General features: G+C 47.7%; 1 protein-coding gene across 1 annotated transcript in view; it reads right to left on the bottom strand.

Moving 5' to 3' along the window:
* Nucleotides 1-2,709: 2,709 nt before the first annotated feature.
* ABCA13 (ATP binding cassette subfamily A member 13) overlaps nt 2,710-25,425 on the bottom strand; it is a 323,477-nt gene continuing 300,761 nt past the window's right edge. Inside the window, exons 59-62 of the mRNA XM_032305346.1 lie at nt 24,051-24,143; nt 6,359-6,464; nt 5,012-5,149; nt 2,710-4,357 (exon numbers count right to left, since the gene is read on the bottom strand). Of these exons, the coding sequence (XP_032161237.1) occupies nt 4,262-4,357; nt 5,012-5,149; nt 6,359-6,464; nt 24,051-24,143 (433 nt within the window). The 3' untranslated portion in view covers nt 2,710-4,261. The remainder of the gene's footprint in view (nt 4,358-5,011; nt 5,150-6,358; nt 6,465-24,050; nt 24,144-25,425) is intronic.

The following is a 25,425-nucleotide window of genomic DNA, read 5'->3' as shown; positions in this document are numbered from 1 at the left end:
TTGTTCCCAGTTTCTCAAGGACAAAACCACAAACCAGGTAACATACCACCACAGTTTGGTAATAGGTGAAATTCACAAGACGAACCACAAGAATGAGATGTAAATGCCATGCCCAACACAGTGGTCACAACATTCCCTTCTGTCTAAAAGGAAGATATACTCCAGGCTTTCTTAGATGTATATTTTAAGTGATGAATCTTGCTCAGTTTCAGATGTAAATTTCACTCAGTGGACCCCATTTTTCCTTAAAACACTCACATGTAAGGACAAATGTGATGGATTCACTGATAAGGTGGTGAAATGTTTCTTTTGCAATGATAAGGAAAAGCAAGTAAGTAAGAAAAAATGCTTCTGAATTCTTTCGGCAATTTGAAACCCTTTCCAGCAGGAGGAAAAATTATCTATTAATACTGTTATAAGGAATTCCCACTGTGAGTAAGTGACAGGACTATTTATTAAGTCCAAATAGAAAATACCCATAAGCTTCTTTCTCCCCTTAGCTACTACATTCTACTTGACAATATCTTTATAAATACAGATGGCATCTGACCCCTAGATCTTAACATACTACTTTAACTCTGAAAACAGTAATCTTCAGAACATGTAAGCCTCTGCCTTTGGCTCAGGTCATGATCTCAGGGTCCTGGGATCGAGCCCCACATTGGGTTCTTTGCTCAGCGGGGAGCCTGCTTCCCCCCTTTCTCTGCCTGCCTCTCTGCCTACTTGTGATCTGTTTGTCAAATAAATAAATAAAATATTTTAAAAAAGAAGAAGAAATCTTCAGAACATGGACTGACCAAAGATAGTCCTCATTTGCCATTAGTTGGTTTACTCAACATGCCCCCAAATTGATTTTATTCCATTCTCATGCAAATGGCACACCACTTGGTCTGTGTTCCTACAGTAGAGATTGTGGGCTGTCTATCCAGTACCCATTTTGATCTTACATAGAATCGGAACTCTCTTTTTACATTTGGGATTCAACTAAAACTGTATGACAATGTCCTATACACCTGAGGATGTGGAACAGACTGCCACATTTATTTATTTATTTATTTATTTGACAGACGGAGATCACAAGTAGGCAGAGAGGCAGGCAGAGAGAGAGAGAGAGAGAGAAGCAGGCTCCCTGCTGAGCAGAGAGCCCAATGCGGGGCTTGATCCGAGGACCCCAAGATCGTGACCTGAGCTGAAGGCAGAGACTTCACCCACTGAGCCACCCAGGCACCCCCAGGAAACCTCTAAATGGTGTGCTTTCTTCCCTCCTTAATTCAGTTTGTTTTCTGCTTTGAATATTGTGAGAGCTGGTGCTCCAGCAGCCACTTTGGCATATAGGAATTCTAAAGATGGCAGAGCTGGGTTTTTGATGTCTGTGGAGCCACTGTATGAGCTTCTAACAGAATCGCAGGCAAATATCCATTGCCCATCGAGAACTGTTGATTTGCTCTGATATACCCTTTGTTCACGTTTCCCCCTCTGTGATGGTCCACCCAGGAGGTAACTATTCTATGAAGCTGGTTCCTGCACCCTGAGTTAAGAGGAACCACTGCATGGCCCCTGAGCAGGCAGGGCTTGTTTCCTGCAAGTCCCACCTGGCCTTCCCCACCTACCTGCCCGCTTCTCAAGGACACAGACAGGGGGTCCTTCCCACCCTCATGTTTACGTACCAACTGCCTACTTGTGTACACAGAATGGGCTCAACAGTATGGACGAAACAGAGGAACATGTGTGTGCATGTGTACGAGTGAGGGCATTACTCGAGGATGTGAAACTGGGTGGTAAGGCCACCGGTGTACCACACCAAAATCATCACAGACCTGCACTACTCCAACACACCACAGCAAAGTCAAAGACGGTAACATGCCCAAACCAGTCTGAACATTTTAAATGTCTATATCCCACATTTTGGGGGGGGGGGCGGAAATTTGTGATTAAGCTCAAGCATTCACATCACACTCACGAACACCAAACAGCAATGGAGGATGTGGAGGAGGTATATTCCATGGAAAGGTGTGGAGAGGTCGTGTTGGGCTATTTCTCGGTTCAGCATTCAACATTCACTGAACCAAGCTAACTATAACCTTAAGTCCTCCACTGTTTATTGTTCTAAAAATACACTTCGTGTTTGCTTTCTCCAGTCCTGCTTTTGCGTGTGGGCTTTCATACATCCTCTGTTTAAATATCCGGGTAAAGATAAACCCTATAATAAAGCTGGGTTCCTGGGACAGGAATAATCATGATGATCTCGGCCTTAAGAAGGACTCGACTCCGAGTGGTTTCAGAAGAAGGCCGTTTGTTTAAAAGTCTCCATTGTATGGCCATAAGCCCAAAGGTCTTAAGACAAATGTTTAACTCTACAGGCATAAAACATCTGCATGACTTAAAAATGCAATGACATTTTCAACACTAACATAAGATTTGACCTTTCCTGTCCAGTCTTCTGGGGTATGGTGCTTTCACATACTGAGTTTCTTTTTTCTTTCTGTTTATTCTTCAAAGGCTTACCTGAAAGCACAACCTCGAAGACTACAGCGGCTCAAAGGGCGGGAAAGAATCCCTACGAGCAGAACATCACAGTCGGAAGCTCAATCAAATTATAACCTTTTCAAGCTTTAAAAGATCTTGAGTAGGTATATTGCCTCCCTAGCTCGGTTAAACGGGATCCCTGACGATGCCAGAAAATACACAAGTTTATTCCAAGAATCAGGTTCAATCAAAGCACATTTCGTTTATTCACCGCAGTGAAAACATGTTCCTGGGTCACAGATTTTTATGGATGGATTCGACAACAATCATCACGAAGGAGTACATCTCCCATTTTGACAGTGAGACTGTTAGAACTGGGCGGGGCGGGGGTGGCGGGATCCTAAACCTTAAACTGTAAGAAATCCTAAACCCTAAACCTTAAGAAAGCATAATTCATGGGATTTACGTGGATCAAATCATTCAGCAAAAGTCTCTGTGATTGGCTGAATCCTGACAGGTTAAAAAGATCTCCAGTATCAAATGATATCAGGAAAGACAGATTTCGGTGAAATCCTGCGTTAGTAAAGTAATGTGCTGGCAAAGCGGCTCCTTTGGCCACAAGCTACTATCACTCAAAAATTTAACTAGATAAGGTCAAATTTTAAAATGAAATTAACGCAGCGCTCCATGGCAATTTGAGAAAAGCATTATTCAGAGAAGGTTGAGAAGTGTCTCGTGGCTCAGAAATGTCCGGCTAGAAACTGTTTTCAGTGGTGGTCAAAAGGACTTGACACATTTCGCTCTCAGGTGCAGAATGTGAAGTGTCTCTGGCCAATGTCAAGTGCCACAGCATGGCACTTTATCTCTAAAAATGCTAGAAAAGTCATTCTGAGAATGGCAGAATTGTTAGAAAACTTTAAAGCATTTTAAAGTTAATGTTTATTTACTACATATGGTACTAATTTTGCAGGTACAATTTGAAGTAACTAGATAGTTTACAGCACTGTTCTTTTTTTTAGAATTATGATGTTAGTCATCATACATCATTGGTTTTGAAACTAGAATATGCCTCAGAATACCAGGAGGCATTAAGGAAACTGAGAAATGAAGAAAAAAGAGAAAACACATCCACATTCTTTTTCTTTCCATCCCTGCCTATATTTAAAATCTATGAAAATCTGGCATAACTTTTATATACAACATAGAGTATCAAGTTCAACTGACTTAATTTTGCTAAAGCATTTGCTAAAAAGCTCCGCATTCCAATTTTTTAAAGAAACATCTTTTGTGTGAAAGAAGTGGCAATTTTTATATGTCTTCCCATATAATATCCAGTATTACAAAAAAAAAACCTCTTGATCTCTTATCTGATGATGAAAGAGGACAGAAACAGAAAACAGTATGTGGTACTACTTCCTACATAAACCAGTTAGGAAAGTTACTAGCCCTGGCCACCTCGGTTTCCTTAAAAGTACAGTGGAGTGTTCGGGAATGGCCAGCCTTTGACAGCTCCAAATGTCTCAGGTTGGACTCTGGGTTCACTTGCACCCATGTCATGAAGGATCTGTCCCCCCCACCCCAGTTGTCAGAGGGATTAGCCATGTGGGAGGAACTTTCCAAAAGTCTACAGAAACAATCTTCCAGCCGGCAGGTTATGAGTTAACCAACAGCTTCAAAGAGGAAAGGAAGAGAGAAGGGGTCCGACCACATGGAGCCTGAATCCCAGCTCCTCCGAGGTGATAAATTGGAATAAAAGACAAGGTATTATTCCTCTTAGAAACATCCCCTTAGGTCCTTAGACAGGCAGGTGAGGGGGCTGGTAAGAGCCAGTGGGGGCAGCCGCACTAGATGGTGAAGATTTCGGTAGCTCAGTAGCAAAATTAATAAATACCTGAAAGAAATGATGAAAATCATTATGAACCTGTGAGGACACCAGACCTTCTCTTCTCAACTGTTGCACAAAGGGACATCTCCTCCAAGTGCTGCCCAACTTTTCAAAAAAAAAACAAAAAAACAAAAAAAAACCCCACAAAGCTTTCATTCATACCACCCAGTTGGAAACCTCCATAAACAGGAAAATCCTTTGAGGACGCAGCTCAATGTAGGGATGGTCACTAAGCCACCTGGAAATCGGGATGCCTTGAGCATATGGCTTAAGAATGAAGGTGGCATTTAATTCTATCTTTTGGCACTCAGTTCACTTTGCTTCCCAAAGTGAGCAATGGCTCAGCTATGGTGCAGTCCCCTTAGACATTGGGGCGGGGGAGCCAAACGAAGAAGGGAAGGTTAATGGGGCATGGCTTGCCCAGTGAATGCCCAGTGTAAGTGTGGACAGATGGGAGCCTACCGACCACATACCTTGAGTGGACAGGACAGCAGACAGGAAACAGACCTCCTCACTCTCACTGTCTTATTCAGTAAAGCCAGTGATTAATTTAAGGAAAAGACAACCTCAAGAAGTCATCTGGCTCATTTTAAAATTGGCTGTGGGAGGCCTCGAGCCCACACCGAAATGCAGACGACCAAAGCATTCCCAGTACCATACCTGTTCCAAAGTGGTTGGGTTGATGGAGTAGTGTTTGATATGCAGCAAGGTCTTGTTGTTCTCTAGAACGCGGAACAGGTCTGCTAAGCATTCCCACTGTTTCGGAACATGGTATTCCAACAAATTCAGACGCTGCCCCTAAAAACCAAAAACAAATTGTAAATTGTATCACATGACAAGCAATCAGTAAGATGGACCACACTGCACTTAAGTGATAAATAAATTATCATTTCTTCAAACCACACGTCTCCATAGCAGCGGGAGGGTGGGTCGGGTCTGAGGGTCTCCGATGCACACGTGGAGATGACGTCACAGCTGGTACGTGGTCCTCCTCGTGCCTGCGTGGCTCTGTCATCCCTCGTACATCCCCACCCTGCCACAGCATGTGGAAGCCCTCCCTGGGGGTAAGAAGGTGCCTCGCCCTACTGAGAAAGAAGGAGGAATTTACGGTGGAAGCATGGTCGCACCTGACCCTCACTCGGGCTTTGAGCAGAGCTCCCTGCTGTCCTCCCCGTGAGCTAGCGAGCAGCTCTTGGTAAGAGAGGAAATCTTCCACCCTCTTTTCACATGTGCAAGGGACTCACAGCAGGGGTGTTACTGGAAGTCTGGAAGAGACCCTGAGCATGAATGCCTGGTCTCGTACAGCATGCTTCTTACCAGGGGGAGGTTTTACTCCGTGACTCTCGTTGGAATTCACAGGTGATAGGTGATAGGTGATACACCCTATGTATGACCCACTGGAATCACATAGTTATCCAAGATCCTGTGGACGGGCGGTGCTTCTAAAATGTTAACGTGCGTAGGTGTCCCCTGGTCCCCTTCTTAAAGGCAGGTTTGGATTCAGGAGGTTGGGGCCTGAGATCTTGTAGGTTGAAGCAGCTCCCCGGGGAAGGAGATGCTGCTAGTCCAGGCATCACACTTTGCATCTAGTAGAGGATTAGGGTCCCAAGCGCAGGGCATTCGTTGTAAAGTAAAGCTGAAATCAGCAAGTCTAGAAACCCAAGAGCCAACACCTGGAAGGCATTACCTTCTGCAATCTTCCTTCCTGAACAAAACAAGCCATGCAAGAAGGCTGTGCCCACAGGTCGTGGGGGTATGTAATCACGGTCCACTCGGGGACACCCAACAGAGCAGTCAGACAGGCATGGTGTCCGGACTCACAGCAGCCAAGCGATATCCACTGGCCATGCTATTGTGTGCGGGGACGTGTGCCCTGTGCTTTGCAGACAGGCCACACAGCAGGCACTATCTCTTAACCACGCAGAATTAAAACAGAGAAAAGGACAAACACACTCATCCGATTTCTCAGGCTGAAAACAAAGGAGGAATGCAGAATTTTAGTGCTACCTTAAACTGGATCCCTGGAAAATGGAGCTTCAAGCAGTCCGAAATCACGTTGTGCCGATTTGTTTCCTGACCGAGCCAAATCTTCACTGAATACCCATCACCAAACCTGGAAGTCAGATGAAATTGAAACACAGTCACAGCTGTTCGGACCTAAGAGGGGAAATTCTGAGTCCATGTCCCGTAGGGATACGGTAAAGGAAAGTAAGTATTCCAAATTGATGGGAGAGTCTGGACTTTCAAAAATGCAATACTCAGACGTCAGAACTCAGTTATGCAGTTTTCTGTAACCCACCGACACAGACACGGATTTATCTTTAAAACACAAAATCAGCAGATCCTGGCTTCAATCTGTGTCAGTAAAAGACGGAAGCTGAATGCAAACCAAAAGCAACGCGCTGAGTTCAAGAAGCGGGACCCGGGCCGGGACCGACCCTGAGAAGCACAGCGGCTCCCAGGTCCCTAAGGATTACGTGTGGCAGTGGAGAGGGGACGGGGGTGCAGAAGGAATGAGCAGCATATAAAGCGGTTCTCCCGCCTGGACCCAGACCCAGCAGGTGCAGGGACAATGGGGGAAGCTGGTCTGAGGGGTGCGCCCCCCCCCCACTGTGGAGCTGTGGACAAATGACCACGTGTGAGGTGACAGTCACACCGCAGAGCGATCTCAGGGCCACCTGTAAGAACTTAAGGAGCTTCCAAAAACTGTTATTCTACTGCCTGTCCTAGGTGCCTAACTTGGTGCGGAGCACATAATAGCATCTCAATAAAGACCCGTGAGAATAAAAACAAAGACATAAACACATCATGATGACAGAAGTTTGTGTCAGTTTTGTTCATTAACACATCTACCCCAGGTACCTGGAGCTAATAACTATGAGTCAAATGATCCAGTGAATGAAAAGAACGGATCCCATTCCCAGACCTTTACAAGCACCCTCATTTACTTCAGCATTCCGCACATGGACACGGGAATCCATCTGGTGGAGGAGGAGGCCCAAGATAACGTGACTTTGCTCACTGACTCGAAGCACCCCGAGATCCTAGTCCGGGTTCTGATTTTCTGCTCCTCCCCCGATTTCAAATTTCCTCCAGATGTGAGTGTGGCCCCAACCTCTCCCGTCATTCAGGGCTGATGGTCTCAAATCCATTCGTGGCCGAGAGGTTGTTGATGAGGTTGACAAAATATGGATGGAAACAGTCAGAGAAGCCTCCTGGGGCTTCTCCTGCACTGCGTGGAGGAGTCTCTGAAGGAGGTGTGTGTCTTGGCCACTCCTGCTCAGCAGCAGGACCTCCACACTGAGCTGCCCACCAACCCGGCCCATCCAACCCCACCTTCACCACGGCCTCCCACGTCGGGTGTGTTTCCACGTCTCAGGTGGGGAGGCCCTGAGGTCTGGACGGCTGCAGGCACGTGGGTCTGCAGAGCCGTGGGTTCCGTCTGCATGTGAAGCTGTATCCTGGGGGCACAGGAGAGCATGGAGCGTGTTTCTGATCTGATGGTCATGACGTCTGACAGCGTGTGCTGCCGGCGCTGGGCCTGGCTGGCCGGCCGGGTTGGAAAGCTTCCCCTCCCCCCACGTACCAGACGTGGGACTCGGGAGTCACTACTGTCTGATAAGGATGCTAGGCGACAGCATGATTTCCTTGGAACTTCTCCGGGGCCACGTCTGGCACTAAGCGAGGCAGTGAACAGATACCCAGGCCAATTTGTTTTCTGCACAGGCTACGATCCAAATGAAAGAACCCTTTGCTCTGGCGTGAAGCAGCTCACATTTCTTCAGCAAACAGATGAAAGCAGGTGAGCCAATGAGAGCGGGGATCAGAGCACGCACGACAGGAGGCACGAAGGTGGGAGGGACAGTGTGCACGGACGACCTCACTTCCTACGCATGGGAGGGTCCCCACGCACCGTTGTGCAGGGTGCAGCCCCGTGGGCGTACTTTGCTTATCCATTTTTAAAAATTCACGCTAAATTCCAATCACTATCTAATGAAGTCTACGATGAGCATATACATACTAATTTTTAAAAATTCTTTCAAAATGAAGTTTCATTGGCACTAAGCGACGTCAGGCTTTGCTCTAGACAACTTGAATTATGAAGCTCTTCGAGGAAGGAGAGCACCCGCAGGAAAGCGTTCCTGGGAGAGGCTGGCACGTGTGTCGGGACGTCTCTGGAGTAGTCAACGAGACCCCTGGACAGAGAGTTACAAAACCAGGTCATCTTCAGTTACTGGGAGAATCTCTGCAGGTCAGTGAATTCGTTCATGGCGCAGGAATCTAATTTATGGCAGCTTCCCTTTCTCCTTTCTGCCTGTCACCTGCACACTCAAGCCATGATCTAACTTCCATCAGGGATTTCTTTGATTCGTGCGCTTTCCAGTCTAAAAGCTTCCAAAGCAGCCAAAGATCCTTCGTCTATGCGTGCGATCACCAGTCTGACGCGGCTCGCCACCGTGCCCCCGCCAGGCGCACAGCCGGCGATCACGGAAAGAGAAATGAACGGCGTTACCCGCCCACGGAAGTGCCTGTAACCTTTATTCGGCCGCCGTCCGGGATAGAGTTTGGTCCACATACACTGAACGTCATCTGCGTCACTAGTGTTCAAGCAAGGACAAGCAGTGTGTCAGTGGGAGACACACAGGCACGCGCATTTTAAAAGCCAGACGTCAGCGAGCGGGGAGCAAGCGAGGAGGGTGGGAGGCGGGCGGCTGGCTGTGCGAGCACCCGACTGAGCCGGACACTGCCACGTCTCCTCGTCAGGGTCCGAGAGATGATCCTGTCCACAGAAGTCGCGAGCATGGGGCGCACGGTTCCGTCGTGAAGCACTGAGCACAGATGCCCTGTTCTGTCCCCAAGGACCTCGAGGCTGCTATGTCGGTCCCTCTTTTACAAAAGTGAAATGAGATAGCCTGGAGGTTGGGTGACATGCTCAATTGACACAGCGGCCAGGGAACAGAGGACGGCATGGCCCAACCGTGGTCAGCGGAGTGCCAACACGGCACAGGGCGGGGTCCTGTGTCATGGTCCACGCACCTGCCTTCTTCCGACCTCTACCTTCTCGCCAAGTACCCTGTGTCCACAGAGCATGACAGATGGCACTGCCTCTTCATAAAAGGTGGAACTGGGAGAGGCAAAGAGTCTGGAGACTGGTCACTGTCACGCCGCTCCTTGTGGCAGAGGTGCGACACAGCAGGCTGCCTTACTCCAAAGCCAGTCCCTTCATCACGGCTGCCTTTCTGACTTCAGCCCCAGTCAAGTTTGGTCCAGAAAACATTCTCATCCCTGCCTGCGCTGATCAGAATGGTTGCAAGGAGAGCGGGTCGAAGCTATCTCAGCAGCTGGTGCCCGAGCTTCTCCTGGGGGACAAATGGTCCTGGCAAAGACCCTCCACAGCCTTCTGAGTTTACAAGCAGCATCTCAGTGGGTCAGAGACACAGCCTCACAGTAAAGAGAAGCTTGGCCCGCGTTGACACACCTCTGTCCATGAAGCTCCCCTCTACGGCCAGAGTGTCACTTTCCAAATTGATTCTGCCGGGTGAAGACCCCACTGAGCTCCTGGGGATCAGGGTGCCCTTCCCTTGTGCACGCAGGGGTACAGAGCAGCCCTCTCGCCCACTGGATGTCACAGCAGAGCCCCCATTTGATGAATCACCGGTGCATTAAGTCCCTTGTTAGAATCTGATGACCTAACAACAGGATTGCTCTCTTCTCCCATTAGCAAAAATGGACTTACATTTCTATCGCTTTTTCCTTTCTTCTTGGAATAATGAAAGGGACCATTGGAGGCGTGCAGCAACAGCCACATTGGCAGGAGGGAGAGAAGTGGCCTCATCTCCGACACGATAGCATTTTACCCGACAATCAAGAACCATGCAACGTTTTGTTTTCAGAGGGTGGGGGTGGGTAGTGTGCAGTGAGGTCACAGCTGTAAGACTGGCTCTCTCATCGGTCTCCCATGTGTTTTCATGATCTCTGAATGCCTTCCTTCATTTCAGAAAGACTCCAGAATCTAGGTAGATAAACCATGCCTTTTGTCAAGCTGACAATGGTATGAGAGATTGTCTACATTTCTCCATCCTGACAAATAGGCATTTCTTCCTTATTTCCCTTTTCATTTCTAAAGAGAAAGTTGGACTGTAAATGGAGCCATTATCCACCAAGCTGAAATCCCCACACCATGGTTTCCATGTTGAGTAATGGAAGACGATGTCTGCTTGAAGCAGAAGGATCTGGAAAATGTCTTCATTGTTGAAATGAGTTATGTGTGTGATTCTGATCAACAGAGTTACAGAAATCCTCCAACAGGCAAGAAAAGCAAGCGTCTCTAAGACAGCCACCAACATTATTTCAGTGAGCAGGTTGGGTCAGTTTCCAATTAGTATTTTCTTTCTGTGGTTCCAAAAGCCACATAAGCAATCTGCAAACAAACAGAGAATAGACAGAAAGGAATTCATGTGGTCTTATCGCTCTTCAAGGCTCCAAGCACGGCCCCATTAAATCTCCATAAGAGAACAAAGATCCTAAAATGAAAATCCTATTGGGGCACCTAGGGGTCTCAGTCATCAAGTGTCTGCCTTTGGCTCAGCTCATGGTCCCAGGGTCCTGGGATCAAGTCCTGAATCGGGCTCCTTACTCAGCGGGGAGTCTGCTTCTCCCTCTCCCTCTGCTATTCCCCTTCCTTGTGCTTTCTCTCTCTCAAGCCAATTGATAAAATCCTCAAATAAAAAAAAAAAGAGGAAAGAAAGAAAGAAAGAAGAAAATCTTACGAAGTGGCACATTGTCCTAAAGGAAATAAAATCCAATGCTGATTACCAAAGAGAATGAAATTTCTGTGGGTCGGGTGTCCGTCCATCTGGGGTGACATAAATACTGGAAGGGTAAGGGAGGTTTCTAGCAGCCAAACCGATGTCCTGCCACATCCAGTGCCGTACTGTGGCCACCACTGGAGCTCTCGCTGCTGTAAGAGGCCACTCAGCTGGTGTCACAGCCACAGGCACCTGGAAAGGCAGTGGGGACAGATGTAGCCATGTTCCTCCAGGTTTGTCTCCGTGAGCTCAGCAATGGAATTAAGCAAACGCTCCAGGGAAACAAGCGGGCTGGTGAATTCCTGGTTTGATAAGTGCTGCCTGGAGAGGGGCCCCGAGGCCGTGCCAGGTGAGACGTGGGGGAGGAGGACCACACCACCATTAGCAGGGGGAGCCTTCCCAGCCAGACCCCTGCCTGCTGGCCCCCCACACAGAGAGCATGGCCGAGGAGGGGATGGTTCCACTGCAGACACACCAGCAAATGCACTTCTCTGTGGGGCTGTGATTTGTGGGGGGGGGGGGGGGGCGGCCCTCTGGGAATGCTTCTCCACATTCAGTTTCAGAGGATTCCCAAATAGTCCCTAAGGATTCCAGCTACCCCATGTAGCACAGCCTCTAAAACAATAACGGAAGAATCAGAAAGATGAATGTTTTTCTTAGCAGAGAGGAACGGCTCTCAGGAGCAGCCTCCCTCTCCTTGCTGAGAAGACCTCTCAGGAGGACAGATTCTGGGCAAAAGTCCCTGGTGCCAAAATATGGCTGGGACTTCCGCGCGGGACCCCAGGGCGGGCCCATGTCAGTAGCCTGGAGAGGCAGGAGAGCCAGCAGTCGACGGTACAGGGTGGGCTAGGTGGACGGAAAGTTCTGCGGCAACCTCCCTCCCAGCTTCACATTCCACAGACATCAGGGAAGTGACTGAGGTCAGAGAATACTTCCGAGAACGATGCCGGGGTGCTGACGACAATAGAGGGGCCACCGCAGGACTGACCTGGCTCCCACACCAGGCAGCAGGTGCTTGGGTAGGACTCTCCAGGGGCAAAGGGCACAGGGGTAATCTAATGTGCCAGGAATCGACAGAACCCCCGAAGGCATCAAAGCAGACGGGTCTTCCTATGTCTATCATGAGCAGGGAAGACTCCAGGGAGGAAGCATCAAAACACTATTTTCCTAGTATTTCTCTGGATCCCTAGAATGACAGATCAAAACCCAGACGGTCTATAACAAAGCGCGTGCCAGCGGGGCCCGGCTTCACATGACGCAGCGTGAGGAGGTCGGTTTCCCTGTAAACAACCTGTTGCAGGGATTTCCTAGACGGACCCTCATTCAAACACTGGTACCTTCCCTCAGGGAGTGTCATTTAATCACTCAAATGTGCTTTTATAAGCAAGTACATTAAACTATAAACAGGTACACGAGAGGGAGGGAAGCAGGGGCATTAGGAAACCAGATGTTCACGAAAGCCTCAGAACAATTAGCGTGAACACTCCACTGTAAGGTCACAGTCGTTCTGGGTGTCGGTGTAAGACCAGCAGGAAGTGGATGTAAGCAGATGCTTCTGAAAACGGATGGCCAGACTTCAGGCAGGATGGTGTGAAAAGTTCCACAAACCTGTTCCCTAGCAAAAACGATAATAACTATCAAAGGCAACATTTAAAATCTCTGGAAATGGTCATTAGGGCATACAGGAAGTCAAAGAAGATACATTCAAAAAGACGAGGGGACGTCTGGGTGGCTCCATCAGTCAAACATCTGACACTTGGTTTCAGCTCAGGTCATGATCTCAGGTCATGAGACCAAGCCCCACATCAGACTCACACTCAGCACAGAAACTGCTTGAGATTCTCTCTCTCTCTCTCTCTCCCTCTGCCCCTCCCCCTGATCACCCTCTTTCTCCAAAATAAATAAATAGGATCAAAAAAAAAAAAAAAAAAAGCTCTTATTTGATTGGATTAGACTGTGGACCAATTTGTGTTCTAAGACATAGTTGAAACCAATAGAACAGTCGGTCCGCAATCAGTGATGCTAACAGCTGATAGTGGGCGTTTGGGCAAGAGGTGAGGCGGAAAGCTCTGCCCAAGGCGCTACCACCCACACTCCGGGGGACCGTGGGCACACCCCAGGCTGCCCGCTGAGGAGCAGAGTGGAAAATTCACCTTGTAGTGCGGCAGAAACAGGTTCACTAAAACTATTCAAGCAATCACTAAACACACAATCAAGCAGAAAACCACAGCAAGCCCCGGCGGCGGGAGGCCTGAGTCCAGAATTGCAGCAATACATCCTCAAAACTCCCAGTTTCCAATAAAAAATGATGACACATATACGGAAACAGGAAAAAATGACCCATATGCCAGGAAAGAAAGTAAAACAGGAACTGCTTGTGAAAGCAGCCAGATGTTGGATTAACAAAGACGACAAAGTAGCAATGATAAATGTATCCAAAGAATCCAAAGAAACCATGATTAAAGAAGCCAAAAGAAGGTATGATGCTAGTGTCCCGTGGACCAGAGGCAGAAATGATGAAAAAGGCCCACATGGAGATTCTGGGTTAAATAATAGAACTGAAATAAAAATTCACTCAAGAAGCTCAAGAGTTTGACTCTGCAAAGGGAAGAATTAGTAAGCTTGAAGATAGATTGATGGAGATGATGTGACCCAACAAGAAAAATGAGCAGAGCCTCACAGAAGTGTAGGACACCATAAACAAGATTAACAGTTGACTTCTCATCAGAAATACTGGGGACCAGAATCCATTTAACTGTTACCATTTAGTAATATTTAAGCATCTAAACTTCTAAAACACACACACACACACACACACACACACACACCCCAAAACATTGCCAACCAAGAATCTTATGTCCAGAAATGTTATTTTTCAAAATGAAGGCAAAATGAAAATATTTTGTGATAAAAACAGAGAGAACTGGAAGACCCGCCATCCAAGAAATACCAAACACTCATTTCAGCCTGTAAGTAGGTGACCTCCAGACAGTAATTCAAACCCACATGAGAAAACAGACAGTATGAGTAAAGGTAACGATCCAATTACAACAGACAGTACAAATGCACATCTTTTCTCCTTTCCGCTCTTAGGTGAGTGTAGAAGCAATCATAGTAATGATACACAGCTGTATTATTGGGCCTATGACATACAGAAATGTAATAAACTTGCCAGTAACAGCCCAAGGGAGGTGAGAGAAGGCAAAGCTGTGTCCGAGGAAGAAAAGGGCTCCAGATGGTAACTTCGATCCACAGGAAAAAAGGACGAGAACCAGAAATGTTACATAAGGAAGTTAATAAAACAAAGGCTGTAAATATATACTTGCTCTCCTTTAAAAGACATAAAAATTAAATGCAGTCATAATGACAGCAACCTATTCTTAGTTGGTAACACTGATAAATGCTACGTCTCTCACATAACACCGAGAGGCAGGCAAGTGATCTTGAACATTTCCACATCTCACTGGAACTAGGTTTTCTTAAACATGAAGCTCATTGTGATGAGTCAGGATGTATCTGGCAAGCCCTGGGGCATCCATTAAGGATATAACAAAAAATATAGCTATACGGGAAAAATCATTAAGAAATTAAGACTCTGTTAGAAAATACCAGGAAATACTCACTTCATGCAAAAAAAAAAAAAAAAAAGCAATAAAGGAGAAACAGCTAAAGGAAAGCAACACAAGACTTACAGAAAGCAAAGGTGAAAGTGCAAACCTAGCTAATGACAGTAATCCAATTCTATCTATAATCCATAACCAATAATAATATTAAATGTGAATGGATTAAATGATCCAAATAAAAAGCAGAGATCGTGAGACCAGAAAAGACCCCAAAATATGCCACATATGACATATGGGAGATACACTTCGAATTCTTAGATGCAGAGAGACTGGAAGTAAAAGAACAGAAAAAGATGTATCATACGAATGGGTAAATAAATCTCCCAAATCCTGGCCCACCTCTGGCAACCACCAGTTTATTTTCTGTATCCACAGAAAATAAAATAAGGAAATTAGGAAAGGAATTTTCTTTCCTTCATTCCTCCCTTTCTTCCTTTAAGATTCCACATATTAGTGATATCATACAGTTTTTATCTTTCTCTGTGTGACTTAATTCTTAAAAAAAAAGAAAAAATGTTTTATTTATTTATTTAGAAAGAGCAAAAGCAAGAGAGATCACAGAGGGAGAAGGAGAAGCAGATTCACCACCAAGTGGAGAGCCCGCCAAGTCCTTTACCCCAGGACCCTGAGATCATGACCTGAGCCAAGGGCAGATGCTGAACCGACTGAGCCAAGTAGGCACCACTCCTGTCTGACTTATTTCACTCAGCATAATGCTCTTGTGGTCCATCTCTGTTGTCACAAATGAAAGATTTTGTTCTTTTTATGGCTGAGTAATATTCTAGTGTGGTTTTGTGTGTGTGTGTGTGTGTGTGTGTGTGTGCGCGCGTGTGTGTGTGTGTGTGTGTGTGCATGAGTGTGTGCATGAGTGTGTGCACGCAAACCACATCTTCTTCATCATCCACTCATACACCAGTGGACAGCTGGGCTGCTTCCATGCCTCGGCTGCTATAAACAGTGCTGCAGTGAACATGGGTGCAGGTATGTTCAAGTAGTGATTTTATTTCCTTTGGGGAGATAACCAGCAGTGAGACTGCCGGATCATAACTTTTTGAGGAACCTCCATACTGTTTTCCAGAGTGGCTACCCCAGCTTGCATTCCCACCAGTGGTGCACGAAGGTCCCCTTTCTCCTCCTCGCCAACACCTGCTGTTTCCTGTGCTGTTGATTTCAGCCCTTCTGACAGGTGTGAGGTGGTATCTCATTGTGCATTTGAGTTGCATTTCCCTGATGATGATGATGTGGATCATTTTCTCATGTGTCTGTCGGCCACCCGGATACCTTCTTTGGAGAAATATTCCAAATATGGTTCCGACCTAACAGGAGTCCATCCCCTGGTGAGGCTGTCTTCTCAAGCCCAGGCTGCATTTGCGATCAGAATTCATGATCCCGTTGTTTATGGTGGAGCATTAGAAAGGCACGTTTTTGCTTTCTGGGTTGCACATTAATTGTCAGCAGACCAGCGGGCATTGGTGCTGAATGTAGCCATCCAGCAGAGAAGGTGACAGGGACTATTACCAGGGCCATGGCTGTAATTAGGCCCAAATCACACACCTGGAAGTTCCTGCTAGTAGAGAGATGCTGAGTACAGACAGAGCCCAGTCTCTAAGGCAGCAAACCAAGCGTGGGTGATGCAGAGTGTTTTTAGAAAAAGCAGGCTTCACCCTGTCTGGAGTTAAGTGGGAACTGAATGAAAGTCTTTACCAAAAGTGTTGATTATTATTGTTAGTACTGGTTGTTTGTTCAGTTAGACAAAACCCAAGGGCTGTCATAGTCAGATTCCTTTTTCACGTCCAGCTGTACCCACCTGACGGGACAGACCGCCATGTGCAGAAACTCAACCTTCATTCACTCGTTCCCCTACTCTTTGTTCAACAAACACGTTGAGCGTGTATCACAGACCAGGCACTGTCCCAAATATCGGGCACCCAGAAATAAACAAACAGAAAGGCCTCCTCCCAAGAGAGCTTCCATTCCACTGTGAAGAGGCTGAAAACAATCCGGTAAACAAATTAACACTGCAATATGTGCCAAGGTGTATCCATCTGTTCAGATTCGTGTATGAGTGACAGAAAACTCTGAGGAGGAGGGACATTAGCAGGCTGAAAGTCTGATGTCAGACAGCTCAGAAAGGGTAAGTCACTCATCTGGCTCCTTCTGTCCCTACTCCTCTGCTCACTGGCCTCCATCATGGAGGCTGCCTCATGCTCCAAGATGGCTGCTTCGTCTCTAACCATCACATCTGTAATCAAGAAGGGAGGGAGGAAGGGGCACAGAAAGCGATGTCCCTCCCTATGAATCCATACCCTTGAAGCTGCAGGCCCCTCTCCTGTTTTATCTCTTCGGTCCCTCTGCAGCAGGTCCTCACAGCTGGGAAATGCATGGCCAAATGCCCAGCTAATATCTGGGGTGACTTACACTTCTGCAAATGGGCATGGTCTCTCTCTTGGTGCACTCGGTCAGGACCCACACACATAAAGGTCAATGCAGCCCACTATGGAAATTGTCCCAAGCCTGGGGAAAAAGATACTGGTGGCACAGTTGAATGAAGTCATCTAATACTACCGGGTTTTTCTGGAGCACGAGGGTCTTGACATCTGGTGGGGAAGAGACCATGCCATTGTTGTCTCTCCTAAGACCAGCATTCACCCCATGTGTATCCACGAGTAGAATCACAATGTGAACCTGAACCTGAACCCGTGAAACAATGTCTCAAACACTTCTACTTCCCACCTTCTCTACCTGAGTGTTCTTATCAGATTGTATTAGAAAGGGAAAGTGGAGTGTCCCTTTTGGTAAAGTGACCACTCTGGATGACATTGGTCATGACCCGAATTTCCAAGACCAGAGGCATCCAGCTCAGATGTCCAGCACGAGAATGTCAGGTGGCCCAGAAGACCTTCCTGGGGAACCACATCAGAGTAATGTGGATTGTATTCTTGCGACGTGATGCTATGAAATCAAATGGAAAGACAATGCTGTGCATCATCGTGAGGACACATGCCGAGGGAGTAAAAGCCAGCAAGCGCCTTTCTCTGAAAAGAGCCCTGTATGGTAAAGGCAGTTAATTCAGAAGCATCTGAATTCAATGATGCCTGAACACAAAGCAAAATGCAGGATAGAATTCAGCGGCCCGTCATCCCATAGCTGCACGCCATGGCAGAAATCATCACACGGGAGTGTGTGCAAACTTCCCTCCCCATTTATGACAGTGACATAAGCGTATTCAATTATCTGCTTCATTTTTAAATTTTTAAACCAGTTTATTATTGGGTGGTGTCATCTTAATCTAAGCTTTGATAGTCGTAGCAATGTTTTCTAGAAGCATTAAGTCAAAGCTGCCACACTGAGCATACGGTGTCATTGAAGGTGACGTGTTAATTTTCAGCCAGCCAGATGGCGGTAGCTTCAGACCTCCACCATCACTATGCCTTCTTCCATTTCTTAGAGAAAAACCTACAAGCAAAATTTCCGGAGTACCCTCTACATTCTGAGTAAAACGGCTATATACCTTATTGATGGCAGCCTCCTTCAAAATTGATTCCCTTATTACTTTTGATTCCTGAAGTTTTCAACTTGGACGACTCAAGAAAATAAAAGATCTCAGGGTGACGGAGTGGTTCAGTGGGTTAAGCCTCTGCCGTTAGCTCAGGTCACGATCTCAGGGTCCTGGGATCGAGCCCCACATCGGGCTCCCCGCTCAGTGGGGAGTCTACTTCTCCCTCTGCCCCTCACCCCACTCATGCTCTCTCTTTTGCTCACTGTCCCTCTCAAATAAAGTCTCAAAAAATACAAAGAAAAGTTCCCATAATCTTGAGGATTTTATTTCTAAGCTTTGGTTTGGTTTTGTTTTGAACACGTCAATAGCCTCATCCTCCTTCCCCACTAAGAAACCGGCCTGGCAAACTTCCAACCTCAAGGCTTCAGAAGCATGATTGATTTCCCCCACACTAGGGAGGACTTCTTTTACACTCACACCTAATTTTCTGCTTTAGTCAGTCCCAGGGTAGGGGAAAGCAAACAGGTGCCATAGGCCGATGTGGCTGGTTCCCTCCAGGTGGGTCGTGAACATGCTCACAGCCCGCTGGGTCTCAGGACGCCCTCCGGTTAGCCCTGGAGAGAATCTGGGGATGCATCCCCAGTTCCTGGGGACCGAAGTGTCAGTGCCCCAGAGCATGGGACATCCCCAGAGCCATTCCTGGCCATCAGGAGGCCTTCCCTGCATTCCAGCTCCTCTTTGTACACACACACACACACACACACACACACACATCCATCCATGCATGCACACACACAGTAATGGCTCCCATAAGAGCATACACTTTTCAACCTAATGAGCTATGCCCATCTGAGGAAAGAATCCAATCAGGAGCATGACAGACTGTAGACAGCCCCCCAACATCTTATCCCTTGTTTTATCCCTCAGCAGAAAATTTATTTAAGTGGCAAAATGCCCAGCTAAATTCTACATTTCTTGGGCTTCCTAGTAACCAGGGCAACTGACAAAACAAAAGCACAAGTGGGTGGGTAGGGCTTACAGACAGCTTGCCTTTCCCTGCTCCCTCTTGTTTGTTGCTTAGAACAAGGAAGTGATGGGCGGAGCTTCAGCAACCATTCTGGGACCAAGAAGACTGTAAAGACTTAAGCCACTGAACCAGTACCAAAACCAGGTACTTCTGGACTTTTATTGCATGTAAAAAGTGAACATGCTTCAGTCAATGGATATACTTACATCAGCGTGTCTGATGTTCTGTTACTAAGAGATGGACATAGTTCATAACTGAAACAGAAGATCAAAGATAGGAGAGAAGAGAAAATCCCCCAGACGAAGATCTCAAAAGGAAAGGAGATCGTGGGATGGTCACACCGAAGAAGACAAACAGTTGATAAAGAGGCAAATATCCTTCTCAGAAATAGAAACAAAGGCAGAGAAGGGTGAATGGCTGTTAGTGAGCCCACCCTGAGGGGTGGACGGACAAGCGGCTTCTACCATCTCAGGATATTAGAGAGCACTTGTTAAATGAATGGGCATCAGGGCCTTGGCCAGAATGGGGGCGTGGGAACACCGCCCAGAGTTGGGTTGCAGAAGAGATCGGAGCCCCAGCCCCACCACAGCCCCTCTCTGTGGTTACCTAGTGGGGGTTGTCCTGAGAACATACACCACAAAACAAAGCACAATCAGAAGCCCAAGTTCCAATCCCAGCTCCTCCGCCCACCAGCCAGGAACAGGCTCCACGTTTCTCTGACTCATGTTCTGTACTTGCAGAGGCAGGTAATACCGAGAGCCAGCTCACAGGGGTGCGAGGAAGAGCCAACTAGTTCGTGCACAGAGCACCGAGAACAGGCGCAGATTAAGCCCCGCAGCTGCCATGGCTCCTGACATCACCCCCGGACGCCAGAAGAGCCATGCCCAGAGCTCTGGCTGGTATGGAAGGGATCACATGTACTGAACGGCCACCAGACGGAAGGAGAGAACTGGGACAGTAGGAGAGGGGGATGGCCCGGACACCGGAGAGCAGAGACAAGAAAACAAAGGTGGTCCCCGAGAAGGGGCCATACCTCATGGAGAGCTGCTCCAGCACTGCAGCTCATGGATGCAAATGTCAGAAACGATGACTGTCCGTGGCCAGAGAGCAAAGGGAAGAGGCCAAAAGGGGAGAAGGGCATGTGGCCCAGTTTCCTGAGCCTGAAAGGAGGCCGTCCAGAGCACTGGAACAGGGCAGAGGAAAGCCAGAGGTCTCGTCCAGGCTCTGTGGCCACTGAGGACAAACTGGTGTGGGAGGGGATGTTAACTGGGGAGGGGAGGCCTCCCAGGAAGAGTGAAGACATCCAGGGTGGTTGTGGTGAAGGCGCTGGGGAAGGAGGGAGGCTGAGGCAGCATCTGAGCCGTCTTTGAGGACCTCATGGCCAGCAAGAGGCACACGGCTGACACGGGGCAGGGACACAACTTCTCAAATCTAAGAGGCCAGAGGTCACAGTGGTGGGAGGGAGGCAGGGAGGCACAGGGACGAGGTCAGGGTGTGTGATGGGGTTGGGGAGAAGGCCACTTTACCCAGAGAGGCCTAGGTCCTGACCTCCTGTTCTCTGGACCCCACCTGTCCTTCGGGCCAAGCAGCTCCCAATGTCAGATAAACTTCCCACCTGGCCTCGAAGTGAGATAGGAGGTGGCTGGCTCGGGAGAAGCTGCAGGGAACAGGAAAACCCAGGCGAGAGTCAGGAGAACCCAATAGGTTGTCCAACTAGAAGTCTGTGATTGGCTTCTTCATGGAAATACCAGAGGATGACCACGGTCGCTAACCTTGGACTTGATTCTTATGAGCAAACAGCATTTTAGTGGTATGTTGGAATTGTACAGTTAGATACAGTGTGTACTGCTGCAGAAATAATGCACAAGATGCTCTAAGAAGTTCTAACAAGGTCCAGAACTTGGGACACCAAGTCAGTAAAGGAGTGAATTAGAGCCTGGCAATGTTCCTCCTCCAGGGAGTGAAAGCCTAGACATCTCAGGACTGTGACCGTCCTCTGCAGGGTGGCTCTCCTGCATTTCCCCGGACAAGGCCTCCAGCACCGGCTCTCAGTGCTCTCAGAGGGCATCTCTGAAAGAGTGAGGAGGCCCCAACGATGCTGGACGATGGGAGACTGTGGTTGTGCTATCCCAGGGCGCAGTGTCCAGCTGGAATGAAGCAGGTTTGAGGAAATGGAGCTGTGCACAGACCGACCCCAGGGCAGGGAGAACACACTTAGATGCTGCAGAAGAGAAGCTGCTCGTGGCTGGGAATGGGAGCGCAGAGGGACGAAAATGCTGAGCACTGGGAAGCCAGGGGAGGGGAGAGTGGAAGAAGGAAGCCTCCAGGTGAGGGGCAGGGCAGCAGGGTGAGGATGGTCAGGGCCAGGGGCGCAGCAGGAAGGAGTGCATGTGGGAGGCTGGGGTGGGTGTCTCCAACCCAGAGAGCCCCTGCCCTGCCCTGCCCTACCCTCCACTTGGCTCTGTGAGTCCTCTCCACCCAGCTCCTACAGCTCCTGGCATCAGCTACCCCATGAGGCAGATGCCTCGGAGCCAAAGAGAGGCCCAGCGCACCCACCCCTGCATCTCCACAGGGAAACCCCTCATCTGAGCTCAGGAGGGTCTCTTCCAAACGCTGTGTCAGCACGCCTCCCTCACCCCTGCTCCATCCTCACTGTCTCCTCCCTCTTCACGTGAGTCCCAGGTTGGTCTTGACCCCTCCTGTCCACAGTGGGGGCCAGCTTTGCGGCTGCTCTGAGACTCAGACTTACCGGGGCTGAGCTGTGACTTTCAGGCTTCTCCAGGGCAACTGCCACAGAAACTCCTCCCACCTCCCACACACCCCCACCCCCCAGCGCCTCTAAAGCATCAGCCTCTCTGCATATGGCACTTGGCCTGAGCTAGGTCCTCCTCTACATGCTGCACACTCGCCTGGCCTCACGGTGACCCGTCCCCAGCCGGGGACGCTGGACAGACAGGCTGTGTGATGCCTACAGGGGCAGGAGACAGGGCCCCCCTGCAGGTGCCCAGTGGCCCCTCGCACACAGCCCTGGGGCTCAGCACAACATAAGCATAGACCGAAATTCTAGGGTAACCACCGCTCCGGGTCACAGCACATGGAGATGCCATCAGACAGCAGGACACCCATGTGGGGGACAGCAGGACTGGAAGCCAATGTGGGCGTGTCACATCTGCTTAAAGCCCACCGAGGAGGGTGACGTGCCCATGGGCTATGAGCGCAGAGGAGTGGGGAAGGAGCCCACACTCCCCATGCAGGAAGCCCCTCAGCCACAGGGACCTCAGCAAGCACAGATGCTGGGGACTCCTGGGTCCACATCAGGATTAACCCTTCATCTTCCATCTCATATTACAAAAACAGATGTCATCAGTTTATTTGCTGCAGGAAAATACTAGTTTCACAAATTACGTTTTGCAATGAGTTAGGGCAAATCTCCCACGAGCCAGTTCCTGCTTGGTCACTGTAGGGCTCACACATTACTAACAGTCCACCTTCAGCCACAGGACGCATTATCAGAACTAAAACCAGGAGCAGGTGAGACACAAACCACCCCGCTGGAGGAGGTCGGTTGCCCTATGCTTCCCCGGGCTGCCTCCTCCAGCCAACTTGCAAAAAGCTGGAGAGAGAAAGGTAGCTAAGCTAAGACATAAATCAGCTAACAATCAGGCATGGGCTATAAAACTTTATGTAAGCATTCATAAAGGTTAGGGAGTGTGAAATATTATTTTTCTTTTGATGACACTTATTAAAGGTGAGTGGAGTACATATTGAGAACAGTTTCCAGCAGGTTGATCTGATAAGTGACCGACCCCACATGGAAGCAGGAGCAGGGTCGGCTGTCCAGGCAGCGCCCGGCTCCGAGCCACTGGAAAGTGGATACTCGCTCCCCGGGACAGGATAACAAGCATCCCGTGATATTTGCTCTTTGAAATAAACACATTTCAACTTAATATATAGATATGTTTAACAAACCTCTGCCTGCAAATTCCGACTTCAAAAACACTAGTTAAATGAAAAAGAAAAATTCATCAACGTATATTAATAAATTATTCTGTATCAGAAACAAGAGTTAAACAGCAAGTTAAAAGGAAACCAGAAACTGTGAAAATAGTTTAGGTGACCCAAAGTTTCGAAGACTTTAATACTGGTACAGAAACATGCTTGTAGAGATTGACAGCAAAATCATGACGATCCCAAAAAGTCAACAGAAAAGACATGAAAAGACAATCGGCAAGGAAGAAATCTAAGGGGCACACAGGAAAAATCTTCAGTCCTTACGAGTCCAAATGAAAATCAACCACAACAGCCCCGTGTTCCCTCCTGACTCAGAGCAGACCCGTTCCACGGCACGGCAGCGGCAGATAACACAGGCCCCCGATCTACCCTGGACGAGGCCTACAGGGTTGGACAACGGTGTGGAAGGTATTCTGTATTAGCAAGGATGTTTTTCTCCTCTCTCCATCTTGACTGTCACAAAAAGAGTGCCTGTCCTCCCGGAGGAAGCCATGAACGTGGCGGGGAATGGCTGGGTCCGTGTGCGTCCCGCCCACCCTCACCTCCTCAGCCCTTGTCTCCCTTCCCAGGCGGCGAGGGGGTTGGATCGTGCCGGCTCCAGAGCATCATCGGCGACAGGTGCATCACGCTGCTGACTTAGGGCAAACAGTTCAATGGGACGAGAAATACACGTGCAGCACATGCACAGCAAACATGTATACAAACAACACACAACATTCATGCAACATACCTGTTCTTAATGTGCTGGGGGGACCCGAGGCACCTGAAGCTGCCCTTGACCATTATGGCAAGTCTCGTGCAAAGAGCCTCACACTCCTCCATGCTGCAGGGAAAGACAAGAAGCCCATGAGTAAGCCCTGTCCTAGAGACGCCAGGCTTGGACCACACAGTCAAACCAACACGTAGATAAAGACACTATTATTGTTGGGGCAGCTGGGGGGCTCAGTCGGTGAAGCATCTGCTTTCGGCTCAGGTCATGATCTCAGGGTCCTGAGACTGAGCCCTCTGCATCGAGCTCTCTGCTCAGTGGGGAGTCTGTTTCTCCCTCTGCCCCTCCTCTAACCCCTCCCGCTGCTCATGCTCTGTGTCTGGCATTCTCTATCACATAAATAAACAAAATATTAAAAAAAAAAACCCTACTGTGGTAAATTCAACAACTTTCTCTATGCAAATCTTACAGAACCCCCCAAAGCACTTTTTAAGTGGATCTTTTATTTAGACAGCCCATGACACACGTGTCCAAAGACTTAGCAGCATTTCAATATCTGAGGAGCAACAGCTACAAGGACAGAACCTTTTAGCGACAGTACAAAAACATGAACGAGAGATGAGTGACCTTCACGGAAAATGTGGACGTGTTATGAGAAATAAAAGCAATAAGATCTACTATGAACCTAAATGAAATCCTAAATCAATAAAAAGACATGTCAAGAAAAGGAAAACAGAGAATATATTTCAGAAAAAGGAAATTATCATAATATGAAAATTGCTGTTAAGAAAATTATTTTATGAAATATGTACATACAAATATAAAATGTAATAAGTGAATTTTATATAAAATACAAATATGAATTCTATTTTATTATCATACATAATATAAAATACAACAAATGACATTTTAATTTGCAACTATAATTTAGTTTGTAATATTGTATAATATCTTCATATAAAATATGTAATAAAGGCTTGTAACTTGTAAAAGTATTATTATAATTATATAGAAAATAACAAGTTATAACAAGGATATAGTATAATGCCAGTCAGTTACAAAGCCTATCTTCAAAGTTATTTAGTGAGAGGCAGAAAAACTGTCAGTAGGAAGAGAAATAAGCCCCAGAAACTATTAATATTTGCTTTAAGGCTCAAATAATTTATTTTTTTAAGATTTTTATTTATTTAGTTGAGAGAGAGAGAGAATATGACCAGGGGGGAGGCAGAGGAAGAGAGGGAAAAGCAGACTTCCTGCTGAGTAGTGATAAAGTTCAAATAATTTAAATAAAGCAATACGCTAAAGAATTAGAAGGCAGGTCCCTGGAACCAGTAAAGACAGTGCAGAAGGAGACCTTCACACCTTAAACATCAGAGGATGGAACACCGCATCTAAG

Source organism: Mustela erminea, chromosome 11, assembly GCF_009829155.1.
Source record: "Mustela erminea isolate mMusErm1 chromosome 11, mMusErm1.Pri, whole genome shotgun sequence".
NCBI classification, from domain to species: domain Eukaryota; kingdom Metazoa; phylum Chordata; class Mammalia; order Carnivora; family Mustelidae; genus Mustela; species Mustela erminea.
Note: the sequence above shows the minus strand (reverse complement) of the source record. Positions and strands in the feature narration are given on the sequence as shown.